General features: G+C 42.2%; 1 protein-coding gene and 1 long non-coding RNA gene across 6 annotated transcripts in view; one reads left to right on the top strand and one right to left on the bottom strand.

Moving 5' to 3' along the window:
* Positions 1–7,085, top strand: part of ANO1 (anoctamin 1) — a 140,728-nt gene extending 133,643 nt beyond the window's left edge. For all 5 annotated transcript variants that reach the window (XM_082224312.1, XM_082224311.1, XM_082224313.1 and 2 more), the window contains 3 exons: positions 2,086–2,270; positions 4,567–4,672; positions 6,384–7,085. In XM_082224312.1, coding sequence (XP_082080438.1) covers positions 2,086–2,270; positions 4,567–4,672; positions 6,384–6,644 — 552 coding nt within the window. In that variant the 3' untranslated portion in view covers positions 6,645–7,085. The remainder of the gene's footprint in view (positions 1–2,085; positions 2,271–4,566; positions 4,673–6,383) is intronic.
* An 814-nt stretch (positions 7,086–7,899) lies between these two features.
* LOC309534962 lies at positions 7,900–9,250 on the bottom strand. The gene is made up of 2 exons (XR_014220932.1): positions 8,688–9,250; positions 7,900–8,640 (listed from the first exon to the last, which is right to left on the bottom strand). It is a non-coding gene; the product is annotated as an uncharacterized lncRNA (long non-coding RNA).
* Between the last annotated feature and the right edge of the window lie 9,949 nt (positions 9,251–19,199).

Below are 19,199 nucleotides of genomic sequence, written 5' to 3'. Positions count from 1 at the left end.
GGAGGACTACTTGCCCCCCCTTGCCTCTTCTTCCAGCTCCCCCCCCCCCGTGCCGCTTCTCCGGCCCGCCACAAGGTCTGAGGGACAGTGGACCAACCCGCGGCTAAAAAAAAATGCTGATTCCTGCAATAGTTGTTAAAAGGGGCAAGGGGGAGAATTGTTGAAAACATAACTGACCTAGGTTGTATGTTCTGTATTATGTATCTTACTTCTTTTAAAACATCTCCACAAAACTAGTTACAATTATTAGGCTTTTCATGTTTAGAAAAAGCCATGTGGCCCAGTGGGCCAGTCCGTTTTATCTTGATGCATCTAATAGCCCTGTTAAAATGGATGTTTTTGTGTAATCGTTTATTTATAGAGTTGGTTTGTCTTCAGTTCTTTGCCACGCTTTAAAGGGCATCCCAAGAGTCTTTCGAAGCTCACATAATTCAGCTGGCATTTGTTGTAGTTGGAGTAGAGGAAAACACTGCAATGTAAAATAACTTAAGAGATCACCAAACAATGATTTAATAACATACTAGCGGGATGGCCACCAAATAGTTAGGAATATATTTGGGAAGGCAGTCATAAATATGAGCTGAAGCAAAAACAAGTGCCATGCTCAACTTCTATTTCCAGCTGGCTTTGCCCACCCTTTTCTCTCTGGGTGCCTGCTTCCTCTCTTTCTGGTCCTTCAAGGAGTCACGGCCATATTTGCATCTTTATGTGAGGCCCTTACCTCCTTCCCTTTCCCCCTTCAGATGTGGCCCATCCCTGTAGCCATGTGTGTAAGATGCTCATCCAGTGATGGAAAAATATGTGAAACTGTGGAATAGAAATAGGCGAGAAAGTCTCCCTGCTTCTGCCACTCTTGCACTGTCTCCTAGTTGTGCTCAGTCAGAAGCTGTGTCGGTTGATGCTCACCTCTGTGTGTCCACATTCATTCTCGACTTTTTGCTTCCAAGCTTGTTAAGCACGACATTCTTTGTCCTTTTCCTTAAAGTGATATGTGTCAGTTATTAAGCTTCCAAATGGGTCTGAGTGTGGAATCGGTACATTGGATTCGGAAGCCACTGATGGAGAAAGCTAGGAGAAAACAGCAATATTCCCTTACGACAAAAATGGGGAACCTGTGGTCCTCTAGGTGTTGCTTGGCTACAAGTCTTATTGTCCCCGTCCATTGGCTACGCTGGCTGTGGCTTTAGTCCTCCAGATGTCCAAGAACATCTGGAGGACCACAAGTTCCCCACTCCTGCTTTATAAGAATCCTTTGGAAAAGGATTATTTGGGCCCTGAGCAAATGACTATATGTTCCCCAAGTGCTCCCCACCCCCCGCTCAATTTTCTGGTGGTCCCTCTTGTGCTCACACCAGCAAATCTAATTATATAAGATTTATTAATATTATAAAGGACCAAAAATGTTGGTACATTTTTTAATGTTTGAGTCTTCCTGGATGGAATGTTTTCTGGTCTTTTTAAACAACTACTGTGTGTCATCCCCTTTATGGTATGGACATTCATTATTGTTTGACAAGATTATAATAAATTTAGGTGCCCTTGATTTGTAGCATCTGCCTAGGCTGACCCAAACTGCTATTACTTTCAGACCACATCAATGCAAAGTGGTTCAAATGGCTCGCTGCACACAACAACGAAAGCAAGAGGGGATTCTTAAACATACACTCCCCTTAATGCCTTAGTAAATAATAATAATAATAATAATAATAATAATAATAATAATAATATGTGGATATAGAACCAGAGAGAGCAGAGCACTGCAAATGTTGCACTTATACTGAAAGCAGAACCATATTGAAATTAGAAAACAATGAAGGACCTGTTTTTTATTGTCCACATGATGTTATGTCCTCAGCCAACCTCAATTGCTCATTCTCAATTTGCTGCAGTTCTAGAGTTCGAATATCAAAACTTCTATGGAGTGAAGAAAATCATTAATCTGCGGATTATGGCCTGAAACCAGCCTGATTTATAGCAATCCATCTGCTCATAAGCCCAACTGGGGGAGGAGACAGTTGAGTTTGGTTATGAAATCAGTCAAGCATTGCCTGAATATTGCGCTCATTGTTTACTCTTATGGCTTAGGCATTTGTGATCTCATTCACATCTGACTTCATTCCACGCCTCGTGTACCTGTATATGTACAGTGAAAGTGGCACCATGCATGGCTTCGTGAACCATACGCTATCCTATTTTAATGTCAGCGATTTTCAAGATGGAACAGCTCCAAATGACGCTATGGAGCTTGGCTACCCAGTCCAAATATGCAGGTACATACTGTTATTTCCTTAAAAGAGATTTTCCCCTGGGATGTTGACCCATTCATGCATCTCAGAAGGACTCATATTTAAGTTTCCATGTATTTAGGTTGTATGTATTTGAACATGGATTTGTGGCTACCACCTTCCATCTGCATACGAATCTTCCTTCTGTGTATATCCACGATCTCGTCTCAGTTGTCATGGTCTGAGCCATACCATTTCCTTTCCTTGACACCTTTCTCGAAGCTTGAAAACTGTCGACTTCAGAGCTTCTCCAGCTCTCCCCAAAGCTATGGCCCATAAGAGTGCCCCTGAGGCCTTGATGTGATCTCATTTCCTCCCATTGCTCTGCCACCCAAGGAAGAATAACAAAGCCGTCTAAAACTACCCCCCTTCTCTGTGAAGCATTTCTAGTTAGTAGTGTCCACACTAACAACCCCAGCCTGTTAGAGGACACATACCAGAACTAGTCATTATCCACAGGACTCCTCCATTTGTTTAACACCCACCAAACACAGAGGCCTGTGTGAGGACCCGCTTTCCCACAGCCTTTGCATGAAAAGCTATGGCTGCTGCTTACTCCCCTTTGTCTTTATGACTGTTTTATAGCTCAACCTTTCAAATACACAGTACAGCTCAGCTACTCGAGGCTCTACTTACTACTGTAGCATCTAGTCCTGTAATCAAAGAACACCCAGAAAGCTTGTTAGCTTGCATGGTCAATGCTTTGAGACTACTGAACAGGCCCCGTCAACCTCAGAACATATATCCATAATCCTATTACCGTTGGATATGCTTTTGGCATCTGGTCCAAAGTCTGGAATCTGAAGATCTAAACCAGAGACTAGACTGTTCTGTCTCATTAGTTATCCCAGTAACATGCTTTCCTGCTTGGCAGGGGGTTGGACTCGATGGCCCTTGTGGTCTCTTCCAACTCTATGATTCTATGATTCTATGCATTGTTGAAAATATAATGGTCAGCTTCACCTGTGCTAGAACAAACTCATGACCACATAAGCTTCGCCCATTTCCTGTGCCAATCTGAACTTCTAAGCCACAGTGCTCCTTTTGATTAGGTCCCAAACCCAAATGTAATCTCCTGCCGTAAGCATCCCACATAATCTCTCCAGGATTACGTGCAAGCCACTCAGGGCTATCAAAGCTAGCACCCCTTCCTTCCCTTCACCAGAATATATCTTCCACCCCACACACCCTGCTATCTCTGGTGTCACTCATCTCCTAGGACAGGGGTGGGGAGCCTATGGTCCTTGAGATGCTGCTAGACTCCCAACATCCCAGACCATTGGCTGTGCTAGCTAAGGATGGTGGGAGTTGGAATCCAGAAAATCTAGAGTGCAAAAATCTGCACTCCTGGGCCTCAAGGCCTCATTGTACCTCCGTGCTCATGACATAGGAGGGCTGAGAACACCTTCCAATATACTGCACAACTCCTGGTCAATATACTGTATTAAAATTCATAGGAAGCGTCTCTCTGGCCTCCAACCCAATCATTTTAAAAAGTTGTGTTAACCCTTTTGCCCCACAGCAAATCTTTTCCTGGATAAGATTTCCATTTGGAGCCAGCTCTTCCTATTTTAAAATGGGAGATGGTTTATTTGTTTTATTACATATTTTGCTTCAGTCCATCCAATGAGGCAGCGCTCTATGCCTTCCCCAACTGGTGGCTGAAGAAGGCAGGAATGAGTCCCAAAGGGTCTCTGCCTTATTGCAAGTCTCATAGGACTTCGGGTGATAAGGGCTCCATATCATTTCTTCACCACCCCACCAACCTGCATCCTTTCCCCCTACCCTAATTTGCACTTACAGTAGATGGAATATGCAGGGGAGGGGCTAATGGCAAAGTTAGGTCTATTACCAACATGATAACATCACTTAATAGGCATCAGCCTACTTTTAGTTTTAGAAATCGCTCAAGATTCTCTTTTTGAAGGATCCGATTGTGATTGGTTTTCTCACAAATCAACCTGGACTATTACATAGATAACTGGTGATAATAACATGTATTTTGAGGCTTGCATGGAATAAGCCCTTTCTGTTCAAGAAATGCCTGTGCTCACTCTCACACACACATACGTACGCAAAACATACATGCACACACTTTTTCTCAGCATCTCTAAGAAGGCTACAACTGAAATATTAAGCAACACCAACAGGTGGATATGATAAGGGTACAACAAAGCAACAAAACTTTGGCAAAGTTTCATGCTTTTTGCAAGAGCCATACTGTGTATATTCATTCGAGATCCCCATCTTGAATATACTGACTCTCAGTTCTGCTTTTCAGATACAAAGATTACCGAGATCCCCCATGGTCTGAAACTAAATATGATATTGCAAAGGATTTCTGGGCTGTGCTAGCAGCAAGACTAGCGTTTGTAATAGTGTTTCAGGTAAAGTATATCCCAAAATTATTTAAGGTGGCTCTGTATTAACAGACAGAGCTTGGAAAAGAGAATACTGTGTTAATATAATATAACCTAATACACATATCTTAGACACAAGGGTCTGACATGCCATTTTCACATCCCAGTTCTAATTAAATTCTAACATTTAGTAAACCCAAGCATTTAGCACCCACATATCGATAACAATATTATCTGGACCCATTTTACTCTGGCTCCAGGTCTGGTTTTGTCACCAAAATAGCCCTAGTCATGTTTATCAGGAGAGAACTGGGGAGAATGAAACCCTCCAAGAGTACTCATTGATACGAGGAGTCACTGTATAGCTAGATGACATCTGGGGCAGCTTATGCCCAATTTTGACTGTTGTGCCAGCAACAACTGTTCTTGAACCAGGATAGCCTGGTGCCAGTAACCCATGCTCTGGTGACCTGTTTGTACTAGGTCAAGTGCTCCACATGGGACTTACATTGAAGATGGTCTGTGACTGCCAGATTGGGTCATGTGTCCCCTGTCCTAGCATTGCCTTGGCTTCTTGTAAAGCCACCAGTTCCAATTCAACGTGTTGGTAATCACAAAGCCCTTAATAGCTCAGAGTCTAAGTATGTAAAAGACCACTTCCTCCAATACCAACCAGACAAGGCCTTAAGATCAATGGCTGAGGCCTTGCTTGTAGTGTCACCAATGGAGATAGATGGGGGGGGCGGGTGGTAGGCCACAGCATGACCTTGCTCTTTGGCAGCATCCCTACTATCAAATCCCCCCCCCAATGAAGGATGATTGTCACAAACATTGCCATCATTTTAATACATTTTTGTTGTCCAGGCATTTTGTACTTGAAGGGGTGGTACATTTAGCAGCTAGAATGATGTATTTGAAATGTGCTTTGATAGTTTTGACTTTAGTAGTGTTTGAATTATGTTGTTTTATTTGTTGGTATTGGGTGGCTGCCTGGGCTCCTTTTGGTGGGATGGGGGAGGGCGGGATAAAAACAGAGTAAATAAATAAATTATCTGAACCAATATTTGTTGAATTTGACTCTCTATGAGTTGAGGGCCTAAGTATTACCACTTCCCACCAGGAAATTCATTTCTGAGAAAGAAAAGGTACATGTGTTGTAACATACAAAGAGTGTTACATGTGTTTTCTGCTACAGATGTATTAGATCAGGCAGATGTTGGCCATGTGACCAGAGAAGCCAGGGAGGAAAACCGTGTGTGTCCTTAATGTGTCACAAAACAGACGTTTTTACTTTTTCTTTCTTAATCTTCATATATAAAAAGTGACATTTAGAAAAGGAGAGTTGCATGCAGTCAGACATTGGGGAATTTTATTCATGACAGGCTGGTTTTGTTTGGGAGTGGGCCTTAAATATCTGTGGCCATGTATGCCAGAGAGTTGTAAACTCCACACTAATTTTACATAACTCTGGTTTCTAAATAAATAAAAAAATATGTCTAGCATATCAGTCCTAATTGTAGAAGTAATTCCCATTGATTTCAATCAAGGTTGCTTCCAAGCAAGCTTATTTAGGAACATGATTTAGGACACAATCTACTCAAAGTTAACCAATGTTTATGTTCCGCAGACTTCCATGGGGCAAATTTTTGCAAATACTGAGCTCTCCGTTGTAATAATTGGGACTTCAAAGTGCTTGCTTTTGTCTGCTAACATTGGCTCTGAAATTCTTATTTTTCAGAACTTGGTCATGTTTATGAGTGACTTTGTGGACTGGATTATCCCAGACATTCCCAAGGACATCAGTCAGCAAATTCATAAGGAGAAAGTTCTGATGGTGGAAGTCTTCATGAAAGAAGAACAGGGAAAGCTGCAGCTACTAGAAAACTGGGGGGGCAAGGAGAAAAGGAAAGGTGAAAACTGTAACAACCATAGCCCCAGATCGTCAATGAGCCATAGAGGGAGTGCGTCTTCCATTCATTCATGCCATGTTGAAGTGTAGAAGAGGAAGTGGTTTTATTCCGGGGCATTCCACTCATAAGCAAGCCATTATTTAAAGGATAGGACTTGATTCTTTAACAGCCTGGTGCATGTTTAAGCATATGCAACCATTTTGCTTATATCTATGTAAGAAATTACATTCTTACAAAAATGGAGGACCATATTCTGTTTCTGACAAGGATCTTTTGGGGGTTTTATTTGCACAAAAAGCAATGCAGGGATTTTTTTTTTTACATATATCTATATTTCATGGTTAGCTTATAACTATCACTGTTTTTATATTTTAAGAAAATAGAACAGGTAGGCTATTCTCTTGGGAATTTTACTTTAGCTTATTTATTGAAAAATGGCTGAGGGTTTTGAATAACTAGAGGCTCCCCATTCCTGATAAGCTGTATGGGAGCTTTACAGTTTGCAAAGCAAATAAAGAGCATCCTGTGGAGTTCTTCCTTGCAAGACAGAGGAAGAAAAACTGTGCTTCAATCTGCTGGCCTTTTTTGCAAGCAGAAATCCTGTTGTGTTTCCTGGGCTCTATGCTGAACATGCAATATTTTCTCTTAAGCAAAAGCAGTGGCAAGAAGATTTCGTTTCTCATCTGGGGCTCACGTCTTGGGTAGAATCCAATTCATCACTTCACTCACGCCAGTGAACAAAATGGTGGGGCCATCAGCCCAGCACTACTGAGAGCAGTTTGTTTGAATATCTTTCATTCCTTCTGATGTGAAAGATGAAGGATTTGTGAAAAGGGCATTTATGTTTAGTAATCCAGAGTGTCTAAGTGCACATTCCAGAGGGGGTCCAGAGGACAAGAAAGAATATTAGCAACAGCACAATTTCCCCAAGCACTGAGGGGCCTTTTTTCAAAGTGCCCTGAATTAAAGAGCACACACAAAGCTGCTAGCAAATTGCACTGCCCTCCACAAACCTAGGAACCTAGTTGCTGAAGGAATATGTTAAACTTATTCCCCAAGCAATTACGTTCACAGGCCATCCTGCTCAGTGTAGCTGGACATCCCATCTTTGATTACATCTTATACTTCCAGATACCACAGCCACCTATCATTTCACTGACCAGAGCATCATAACTCAAAGCATCCTTCAGTTCAGCAGTTACGATGACTCAGCTGCCCAGTTCCCTAACAAAGGTATCCAAATATTGTTCTCTGCCACTTTCCAGCTTCTCTGCTGCTTTCATTTCTCTCACTCTTATCAAAGGGTTGGAGCATCTTCTCTATGAACATTTGAGGCTTTGGGGGGTTTTTTTGTTTTTGTTTTTTTACTAAATTGGGATATCTTATGCAATTGTGACTGGCACGAGGGGGGAGAGAGAGAGAGATTTCTCCCTCATAATATTCAGGGTCACTCAATGAAATTAACAAGCAGCATGCTCAGAAGAGATATTAAGAAAGTACTCTTTCACACAATTGTTTCTTTGTGTGACAGCTTGTAATTCCTGTCGGCTCCAAAGAGACAGGGGGAGGGAGTGTGGAAGGAGTAGGAATGAATGGCAGAAAGGGAGAATCAGCCAATGAAATGCATGAGAAAGAGTGCATAGCGGGCTGAGTTGAGGGAAGAAGAGCCCATGCAAGCATGCGCTGGGCCAAGGGTGTCCCTCTGCAAATATAGTATAGATTCTGGTATGGAGTTATTCCTGAGAATCCTTGAGGATTTATTTTTTTAAATCAAGTTTAAGATCAACAGTGCAATCCTATGCATGTTACCTGGAAAGTAAATTTTCCCAGGTAAGTACATATAGGACTGCAACTTAACATTACCTTTGGCGTTTTGGTGAAGTGGGGATAATAGAACTCAAGTTCTAAGCCATGTTTTGGACCAGATATTTCCACCTACAATGATTGTGTGGATGAAAATAGTCCTTTTAATTTTTCTAGCTTTTAGGACTCTATGTCCACTTTCGACATACAGAGCAACAGCCCCAAATACACTCTTCTCTGAGGTTACTATAAAGTTTACATTATGATGATGTTCCACCTATTCTGCCCATTCCAGAATTTCTGATGTGCCTACTATTTATTTTTTTAACATCAGGCTCTCCAGTTCCCTCATCTTGTGTCGGAGGCTTCTAGGCATCAGCATATAAATACTTCCATGTTGCATCTCCTGCCAAATCCCCTTTTTGTGTTCAGTTTTCCCTATGACGCTATCGAGTGCCATGCAGAAAGAAATAAGCCCGGGTTGCCTTTGCAAGTCTACCATGCACAAATTGTTCTGGACACTTCAAAGTCGAACAAATCCTTCTATGAACACCTAGCTAGCCCTCATTTGCAATTGTCACTTTACAGTTTGTACTGGGATACGGGCAGCCAAGTACAAGATATGCACGCCTCTCATCACATCTGAAGGGCATGTATGTGTAAAATTTAGTGCATGCCTCTTTAAAATAACAGCAACTGGGAGCAGATCACATGGACGTCCTTAAGACTTGATAGTAACGGTTAGCATTTATACGGCACTTTCCAGAGTACAAAAAATCTTCAGGTACATTATGTTGTGGAAAATGTGATGAGTAGCAAGTATACTTTTTGTATGCCATCTGCAAAATGTAAAGGGATTTTTAAAAACAAAAAACCTGTTGCTGATCCCCAACAAGTACAGTGGTGCCTCACAAGACGAAAAGAATCCGTTCTGTGATTCTCTTCGTCTAGCGGTTTTTTCGTCTTGCAAAGCAAGCCCATTGACGGATTAGCGGATTAGCGCTATTAGCACTATTAGCGACTTTTAGCGGCTTATCTGCTGATCGGATCAGCTGATAAGCGGCTTAGCGGCTTAGAAAAAGGGGGGGAAAGGGGGGAAAAACCAGCAGGAACTCGCAAGACATTGTCGTCTTGCGAAGCAAGCCCATAGGAAATTCGTTTTGCGAAGCACCTCCAAAACGGAAAACTCTTTCGTCTAGCGAGTTTTCCGTCTTGCGAGGCATTCGTCTTGCGGGGCACCACTGTAACACTTGCTACTTCCTACAGGCTGAGGGCCCAACAGCCTCATCTGGGTCTTTTTGGCAACCTATCTCCATCTCCTGGGATGGAGAAGAAAAGAAATGGGAGAATCTGTTTAGTGGCTGCTAAGCAACCATCACATACCCTCCCTAAAATTTGCAAGCGTTTGGCAACGAATGGCACTGGTGACGGGGTTTGGGCAGCCAAGGCACATGACAACATTCCTTCCAATGTCAGTCTCCAGGGAAAGTAACCCAAGAGGAAGCTTCGGATAACAAGTCCGAGAGCTAGAACATACCTGCCAGGTCCATCTGCTCCACAGTTATATCTAGTGTCAGGCCTAATGCTTAGGATACGATTGCTCCAAAAATATGGCATCCTTGATAGATAGCCCCAGTGATACAGGTGGACACAAAGATGAAAGTAGAATCAAAAGGGCAAGCACCCTGAGCAGACGCCCCCCCCCCTTAATTTTGCCCCATATGCATGAAAAGTCTTTAAATTTATTTATTATGTGTGTTCTTGGCAGGGCACCAGCTCCCTCTTAATCTACACCTTCTACGCATATCTTGAGCAAAACCAACAAAGCAAAATATAGAACGTTTGCTTCATGTTACATACAATATGAAATGTTCCGATAACAGTCTTCCTAGTTATGAACTGCAGTGCATCATATCATATATACCAAAAAAAAAAAAATCCTATGCTGTGTAAGTTGAGGATGAAATTTAGTTTTAATAGAGAACAAAAATCAATTTCATCCACAACTGCCAAAGCCTGGTGTTATATTGCAAATTAACTTACTGTATGGTTTGTTGCAAAACCAAATGTCCAAGAGTGTTATATTTCAATTGAAAGAGCATTGTTGCAGAATAATAGAAAATAAAAGCAAAATCATCACATAGTTTTGTAGTACTTATTAGTTTTTATACAAAGTATGCAGCAAACTCATTCTTAAGTATAATTTGTCCGAAACACTCTTTACGTGGAAGTTAACAAAATGTTGTCCAACATGTTTAAAATACCAATCTAACCAAAGATTGTTTTTAATAAAGGGCTTGTTTTTGTTTATAATTGCTTCTTATATATTGAATTGCAGGAATGTCACCTTTTTATATCTAAAAAAACTTGCTTAAAAGTCTGTTACCATTGTAGTCAGCCTTGTCTACCTTTATTGATACAGGATTCACAGAAGACAATAGAAATTTTCTCTCACTTTTACCCTAATCCAACAATGGCCTTTGGCAGTGGTAAGAGCTTTTTACAACATGGGAAAGCATCTGTGCATGTTTATTGGCTATGGATCCTGCTGCCAACCTATAGGTATGGGCTTTGATGTAAATATGCAGGGAGGATGCACATGAGATGCAGAGGTGTTACCCGTTCATGGACATTGCATGTATAACGTGAAAGCAAGTTAACATTCCCATCTGTCCTTTGAAACTGATGGGAGTGTTTCGCCAGATGCCATTTGGGCACTACATTTTCATTGCATATTACTAGTTGTCCACAGCATCTAGCATCGAGGTGAAAATGTTATCTATTGGGCTAGAAAGTCTTGTGTGTGATTGCGAGAACTGCTCATTTTAAAATGTAGTTAAGACACGACCTAGACTACACACCCCAGGTTATGCTAGGACTGGCCAGATGCACAGAGTGATATCCATTATTAGCCACATCCAGAGCAGATGCATTGAAATCTGTGGATTTTATTCCATTGGGTCTATCTAGCATCCCAAATCCAGAGATCCCTACTTACACATAGTAGCATTCCACCAAACCAGTAGCCAGCTCCTTCAGCTTTTAAATGTTCATCATCTACTCCAGGAGTGGGTAACCTTTGGCCCTCCAAACTCCCATCAGCCCCAGCAAGCATGGCCCATGGCCAGGGATACTGAGAATGATAGTTCAGCAAAACCTGGGGGGGGGCAAGGTTTCCCCATTCATGATCTACTGGACAGAGAGGGAATGTCTGAAAATCAGTTCCATCAAACCCCTTCCCAACCAATGGTCAGTATTTTTAGTATGCAAACCGATGCACAAAATATCAGTGATGAGCCAGCCAGGATAGCACATTAAGTGGTTTTTTGGCAAATGCACAATCTTTCCCCCAGGATCAAACGCTTCTGGGGGGTTTTCCAGCAGAAGCTGGATTTGCACAGGTACGATTGGCTAACACCCCAGTGTCGATCATGAAGTCAACTCCAGTGATTTCTTGGAGCAATTTTTAGCGCCTTGAAAAGATGTGGCCCTTTTAGATATTTATTAGATAAATAATTACGCTGCCAAGCAGAGGCATGAGCAGATAAATATGAATGAAAATGTGTGTGGCATTAGACCTGGAGGCTGCATGTGTGTTCTTTGAAGAGCAAAATCAAAGCAGCAGAACTCGCCTCGGAGGGGAGCAACCTGTACCTGATTCTGTTTGCAGGTGCATCTGTATGCAACCTTCGAGCTGTCAGCATTGACCACCTGCTCAAAGTTCACACAGAGTGCAGGTGCCAGATGGATATTTCCTTCTGCGTTGATGGGACAATATTCAAAAGAGCAATCTACATGAAGGAGGCTGCAGCCCTTTGCACACTTACATGGGAGTTAGTCACACTGAACTCATGGCAGGGACATGATTCCAGAAGCCTATTTACATGTGCAGGTTATGCTTGTTGGATTGGGATGAATATGAGGGAAACAAGGCAGCAGGAACAGATGCAGGAGGTGCCAGACTCTTCTTCTCATGAGCAAAAAATCAATCCCTTTGTGACTTCCATCTTACTGTTTTTCTCTCTAGGTAGCCTACATTCATGTAAAATGTATCCTGAGCTATTAGTTTAACTAGAAACCAGGATGAATGTACACACCCATAGAAAATGTATATTCCATTTCACGCTCTATCAGCTTGTAATTTTATAAGTACTGTAGATGGATTGCCCAGTTTAGAATTATATGCTGAATACAAGCGACAGGAAATAAAGACATTGTAAAGAGTTATCTTAAAATGTTGTCCTAATACATTCCTGTAAATATTAAGACTATATACTTATAAACATTCATTATTTTGAGATCATTAAATAATAATAAATGCTTTTACTTGTTTTATAGTTCTTTACTATTTTTCAATGGGGTTTGTATATAATATTGTATTACGACCTAGAAAATTATATAATGCTTCCTTTTTTAAAAAGAAAAGTAAATGCATATAAAGCTGCTTTAGTTTTTTGTTGAATATTTCTTTGTATAGTTAATATTCCTTCATTAGCTCCTTCAGGCAAATGCCATTTCACAGTACTCTATAGTCATCTAACAGGGAAAAACCAAAAACCAATGGTTGTTGGACTTGTAATGTCAATATAAAGTGACTGTTAAATTTGGGTTGGCTTTGACACTATTGCTATATTCCTCTAAAGTCTGAAATTTTAAGAGATCCGACCACATAGTGTGATCTTTCTGTTGCTCTCTGAACAAAAGTTGGACCTGTTCAAAAATCTGAAGCTTATTCTCTAGCTATGTCCATACCGACATATAATTGATAGAATTCAATTAACTAATGAATCCCACCAATGAAAGCCCTCACAAGGACTTCTGCTTGTGCAGCAGGACTTTCCCCCTCCCCCGTGTGCCACTTGTGCCCCTACAGTTTGCTCTGGGGGGGTCAGGAGAACGCCCAGAACCATACATGGAGGGAGAAAAGAGGAATCATTCTATTTGTCAAGCTGAAATGCTTGCTCTGATGAAACTGTCAACATGGCACAAGATCGAATTCTTCCCTTTATTGTGCTTTTCATTTTTGCCCCATGTGGTGGTGGTGCTAGGTTTCTAGAATACATGTGCTTTCTCCTCCCAGAATCACAGACTTACTGCACCTCCAATAATGCTGAAATTTACCCATGAATCCTGACGTCTATAGCAACAACCTTCCTTGAAAGCTGCTGCTCTTCTCATGAGGGCATCACAATCCTATTTAAAGGATTTTTTTTTCTCCTCCAAAACATTGCACAGCTTGATCCCACTGGCAATTGTACAGACCAGTAAAGGCTGCTCTTACCACGGAGGCTGAGACTAATTTCTTGTCACTGAGCAAGGGACTGATAAGCACTTAAAGACTTTACGACTCTGAATTTGCAACAGGGGGAATCCTGGGAATTACAGGCTGGTTAGCTTAATGTCTGTCCTGGGAAAACTGGTGGAAAGTATTGTTAAAGATAAAATAACCAAGCTTTTCAGAGGAACCAGCTGAAGCAGAGCCCAGTGTGCGGCAGCTGTAAAAAAATACAAATTGCATGATAGAGATCAATGAGGAAAAGAAATGAAAATAAAACTGCTAATATAATGGTGTTATACAAGTCTATGGATTTGGAATAGTGCATACAGTTTTGGTTACCTCAACTCAAATAGAATGTTGTAGAGTTGGAAAGGGTTCAGAAAAGGGCAGCCCAAATTATCAAGAGGATGGAGTAACTCTTGTGATGAAAAATTGCATCGACTGGGACTTTTTAGTTTTGAAAAAAGATGAGTAAGCTCCTTCATCAAGTTGTCCACTGTGACCCCAAGGGGTAGCACAGGTAAGGACATTGGAAATGGGAGCAGTCTGTTATTATTATTATTATTATTATTATTATTATTATTATTATTATTATTATTATACCCAACCCATCTGCCTATGTTGCCCCAGCCACTGAATCTTAGAGTTGGAATAGACCACAAAGGCCATCGGGTCCAACCCCCTGCCAAGCAGGAAACACCATCAGAGCACTCCTGACATATGGTTGTCAAGCCTCTGCTTAAAGACCTCCAAAGAAGGAGACTCCACCACACTCCTTGGCAGCAAATCCCACTGTCGAACAGCTCTTACTGTCAGGAAGTTCTTCCTAATGTTTAGGTGGAATCTTCTTTCTTGTAGTTTGGATCCATTGCTCCGTGTCCGCTTCTCTGGAGCAGCAGAAAACAACCTTTCTCCCTCCTCTATATGACATCCTTTTATATATTTGAACATGGCTATCATATCACCCCTTAACCTCCTCTTCTCCAGGCTAAACATGCCCAGCTCCCTTAGCCGTTCCTCATAAGGCATCGTTTCCAGGCCTTTGACCATTTTGGTTGCCCTCCTCTGGACACGTTCCAGTTTGTCAGTGTCCTTCTTGAACTGTGGTGCCCAGAACTGGACACAGTACTCCAGGTGAGATCTGACCAGAGCAGAATACAGTGGCACTATTACTTCCCTTGATCTAGATGCTATACTCCTATTGATGCAGCCCAGAATTGCATGGGCTTTTTTAGCTGCCTCGTCACACTGTTGGCTCATGTCAAGTTTGTGGTCAACCAAGACTCCTAGATCCTTTTCACATGTACTGCTCTCAAGCCAGGTGTCACCCATCTTGTATTTGTGCCTCTCATTTTTTTCCCCCCAAGTGCAATACTTTACATTTCTCCCTGTTAAAGTTCATCTTGTTTGTTTTGGCCCAGTTCTCTAGTCTGTCAAGGTCGTTTTGAAGTGTGATCCTGTCCTCTGGGGTGTTAGCCACCCCTCCCAGTTTGGTGTCATCTGCAAATTTGATCAGGATGCCCTTGAGTCCATCATCCAAGTCGTTGATAAAGATGTTGAATAAGACCGGGCCCAAGACAGAACCCTGTGGCACCCCACTAGTCACTCTTCTCCAGGATGAAAAGGAACCATTTATGAGCACCCTTTGGGTTCGGTCAGTCAGCCAGTTACAAATCCACTGAGTGGTAGCATAGTCAAGACCGCATTTTACCAGCTTCTTTACAAGAATATCATGGGGCACCTTGTCAAATGCCTTGCTGAAATCAAGGTAGGCTACATCCACTGCGTTCCCTTCATCTACCAGGCTTGTAATTCTGTCAAAAAACGAGATCAGGTTAGTCTGACATGACTTATTTTTCAGAAATCCATGCTGACTATTGGTGATCACAGCATTCCTTTCTAGGTGTTCACAGACCGTTTGCTTAATGATCTGCTCCAGAAACTTCCCTGGTATTGATATCAGACTGACTGGGCGATAATTATTTGGGTCCTCTCTTTTCCCCTATTTGAAAATAGGGACAACATTTGCCCTCCTCCAGTCTGCCGTCTCCAGTATTTTTGCTTGGGGTGGGATAAGCATTTAGTCAGCGCTATTGTTTCTTGCTGTGTTTTGTTTTGTTCTGTTCTGTTGTTGTTATTATTATTATTATTATTATTATTATTATTATTTAGTTTGTATTTTTCTTTTTAAGGGGAAGGGTCATGGCTGCTTGGGAGTGGGCCTCAGCCAATAGTTTGGGTGGGGCAGGTTCCACGGGGGGGGGGGGGATGTATTGGGACACCCGATCTCAGTGATCACGGGCAGGAGGAGGAGTTATGCTAAGACCAGACCATGACCCAGAAACTGAAATTAATCCAGAATGCGGCAGCTAGACTGGTGACTGGGAGTGGCCGCCGGGACCACATAACACCGGTTCTGAGAGATCTGCATTGGCTCCCAGTACATTTCTGAGCACGATTCAAAGTGTTGGTGCTGACCTTTAAAGCCCTAAACAGCCTCGGTCCTGTATACCTGAAGGAGTGTCTCCACCCCCATTGTTCAGCCCGGACACTGAGATCCAGCGCCGAGGGCCTTCTGGCGGTTCCCTCATTACGAGAAGTGAGGCTACAGGGAACCAGACAGAGGGCCTTCTCGGTAGTGGTGCCCGCCCTGTGGAACACCCTCCCATCAGATGTCAAAGAGATAAATAATTACCTGACATTCAGGAGACATCTTAAGGCAGCCCTGTTCAGGGAAGTTTTTAATGTTTGAAGTTTTATTCTGTTTTTAATGTTCTGTTGAAAGCCGCCCAGAGCAGCTGGGGTAGAAATAATAATATTATAGAAAAGCATCCATGAATCAGTATGGTTACATTTAAGTTGGTAACGCTGTGGGCTGCTAAGTGTTCAAAGCCTCTGTTTGCGAAATGTGCATTATCAAGATGCTGACTGACCTTAGTTCCAATCTCAAGCTGTAAGCAAGAGGAACAGCTCATTGTGGGCACCTTTTCAAAGCATCAGATACAGCTCAGATAAGCTGGTGGCTGTGTTGACTGTGGCTATCATAGTGAAAAGTTCTTCAGATATGAGGCTTCAGCTAATATTCCCTCTGGCAAGTGGAGGCAAGTTTCGTCGCTGTGCCTTCCAAGGGCTAGTTTGAAGAAGGATTTGTTTTATGAAAGATTAGCCCACATAATCTACGGAAATAAATTTGCCTTTGAAGCATACTGCTAAAGGAGGAGCACAACTTTAACCTGCCTGCAGGCAAGAGGCTGTTATGACAGTGTCCCGAACAGTGAACCCTCTTCTCAGTACTGAAAGGGTGTTGTCTGCATGCAAGGATACCAAATTCCATGCAACAGCTATAATGCAAAAACCACACAATCTGAGTGGAAATTAAGAACTATGCTGGTATGAATTACGCTGGTTTCTTTGGTAAGTCACTCGTGCCAAGCAGGACTTGAAAGTGGATGAAAATACTAGGCTGGAACATTTGATTACTTACACACACACACACACACACACACACACACACACACTTGTTTGCCAACCTAAGCCAGTATTGTGGGAAAGGCGCTGACTTCTGTTTGTATGTTTGAACCAGAAATTACTCACACCCTGTTCTGTTAGCATTGCTTGACCAGCCCTATTTGATTTCCATAGCACTGTGTTTCTAAGATACAGCACACAAATTATTGGCAGTCTTACTTTGTTTGAGGGTGAATAAATCCCAAGTCAACACAACTATGCCTCAGCGTTTTTAACACTTATCTGCAGCACAACATAGCATAATATACAGTGTGTGTGTGTGTGTGTGAGTGAGTGTGTGAGTGTGTGATCAATCCAATGGGCTTCCATCACAGTTGATCAACTCAATGGGCCCTCACCATCTTACAGTCCAGAAAAGAAAGGGAAAACACACAGCATGAAACTAAAATAGCTTTAAACAACAAGATTGTTAACTGTTGCATGATTCTTATCCCAATTCCAGTGAAAAAAGAATGGCGAAACTCCCACATATTCTAGGAACCAGGAATAAACAAACTATGATTAAATTCCTCCTAGTTTGAGGAAGTGGGAGCACTAGAGTATTTTTAGATGTTTTCCCTCAGAGATCACATCTTCCCAATGGAGCTTTCAAAGAAAACCTCTCCCCTTTGTCTTTCACCCTTAAAAACCATTTATATCACTTCATGTCTGCTTACAAATTCACATGTATCCTTGTTATTCTTATTCAATTATTTCCGAATGCAATATTGGGGGATTTTTTTTCCTCATGATGGCTTGCCAATTTTAACAAAGTTTTGATGGAAGAGTAATCTTTATAGTAAATAAATAAATATGTTCTTAGGCAAAACAACCATGAGGGGAAAGTCATAAGGACCTTTAAAAATGTATCTATAGGTCATCCTTGGAATATTAATTACAACTTTCAAGATCTGCTCACATATTCTTGGATAGACTTAAGACCCTGATATGTCCATTTCCCTGAAAAGTAAGGTTGAAGCAGGTGAGAAACATGCCCTGGTGGCTGAAAAGGGGTGGTGCCGCTTCTGACATCCTACCATTTTCTCAAATGTCGGCAGTGTTGGGCTGGGATGCAGCCACTTCATATTTTCTGGTTCCTTCCAATTCTATGGGAGATTACAGATTATTTCCTAGTATGACAAAAGTATAACGTGTAGAACTGAGTTTCAGATTGGAAAAATGAAAAGAAAAAAAAACTGGGAGAACCGAAACTGACGCATTCTTCCATCCCTGCTGTCAGCCTAACCTACCTCACAGAGTTGTGAGGATAAAAGGTGGGAGGTAGGAAGCCATGTACACTATCCTGGGCTTCTTGGAGGAAGAATAATAGAACTGAAGTGTTGAATGGGACCCCAGGGGTCATCTAGTCCATCCCCTTCAATGCACGAATCTCAACACAGAGTGGGCAATAATAATAATAATAATAATATTTTTTATTTATATCCCACCCTCCCCAGCCAAGGCCGGGCTCAGAGCGGCTTACAAGGAATAATAAAAATAAGTTGAATGATTACAACTTAAAAACAACGTTAAAATACTGAAACATTAAAATGTTAAAATGTAGCCTCCTCACAGGAGGAGAAGGGAAAGAAAAAAAGAAAGAGAGGGAGGGAATCAAATTGGCTCCAAGCCAAAGGCCAGGCGGAACAACTCTGTCTTACAGATCCTGCAGGGCCCTGGTCTCATGAGGCAGAGCCTTCCACCAGACCGGAGCCAGAGTTGAAAAGGCCCTGGCTCTGGTTGAGGCTAATCTAACTTCCTTAGGGCCCAGGACCACTAGGGTGTTGCTATTTATGGACCTTGAGGCTCTCCGTGGGGCATACCAGGAGAGGCGGTCCCGTAGGTACGAGGGTCCTAGGCTGTGAAGGGCTTTAAAGGTCAAAAGCAGCACCTTAAATCTGACCCTGTACTCCACCGGGAGCCAGTGCAGCTTGAAAAGCACTGGGTGAATATGCTCCCATGGCAGAGACCCCGTGAGGAGCCTCGCTGCAGCATTCTGCAGCCGCTGGAGTTTCTGGGACAGCTTCAAGGGCAGCCCCGCGTAGAGCGAATTACA

Source organism: Podarcis vaucheri, assembly GCF_965113315.1.
Source record: "Podarcis vaucheri genome assembly, chromosome: 1".
Taxonomy (NCBI): Eukaryota; Metazoa; Chordata; class Lepidosauria; order Squamata; family Lacertidae; genus Podarcis; species Podarcis vaucheri.
The sequence above is the reverse complement of the archived record's forward strand: the minus strand, read 5'-3'. Positions and strand labels throughout refer to the sequence as shown.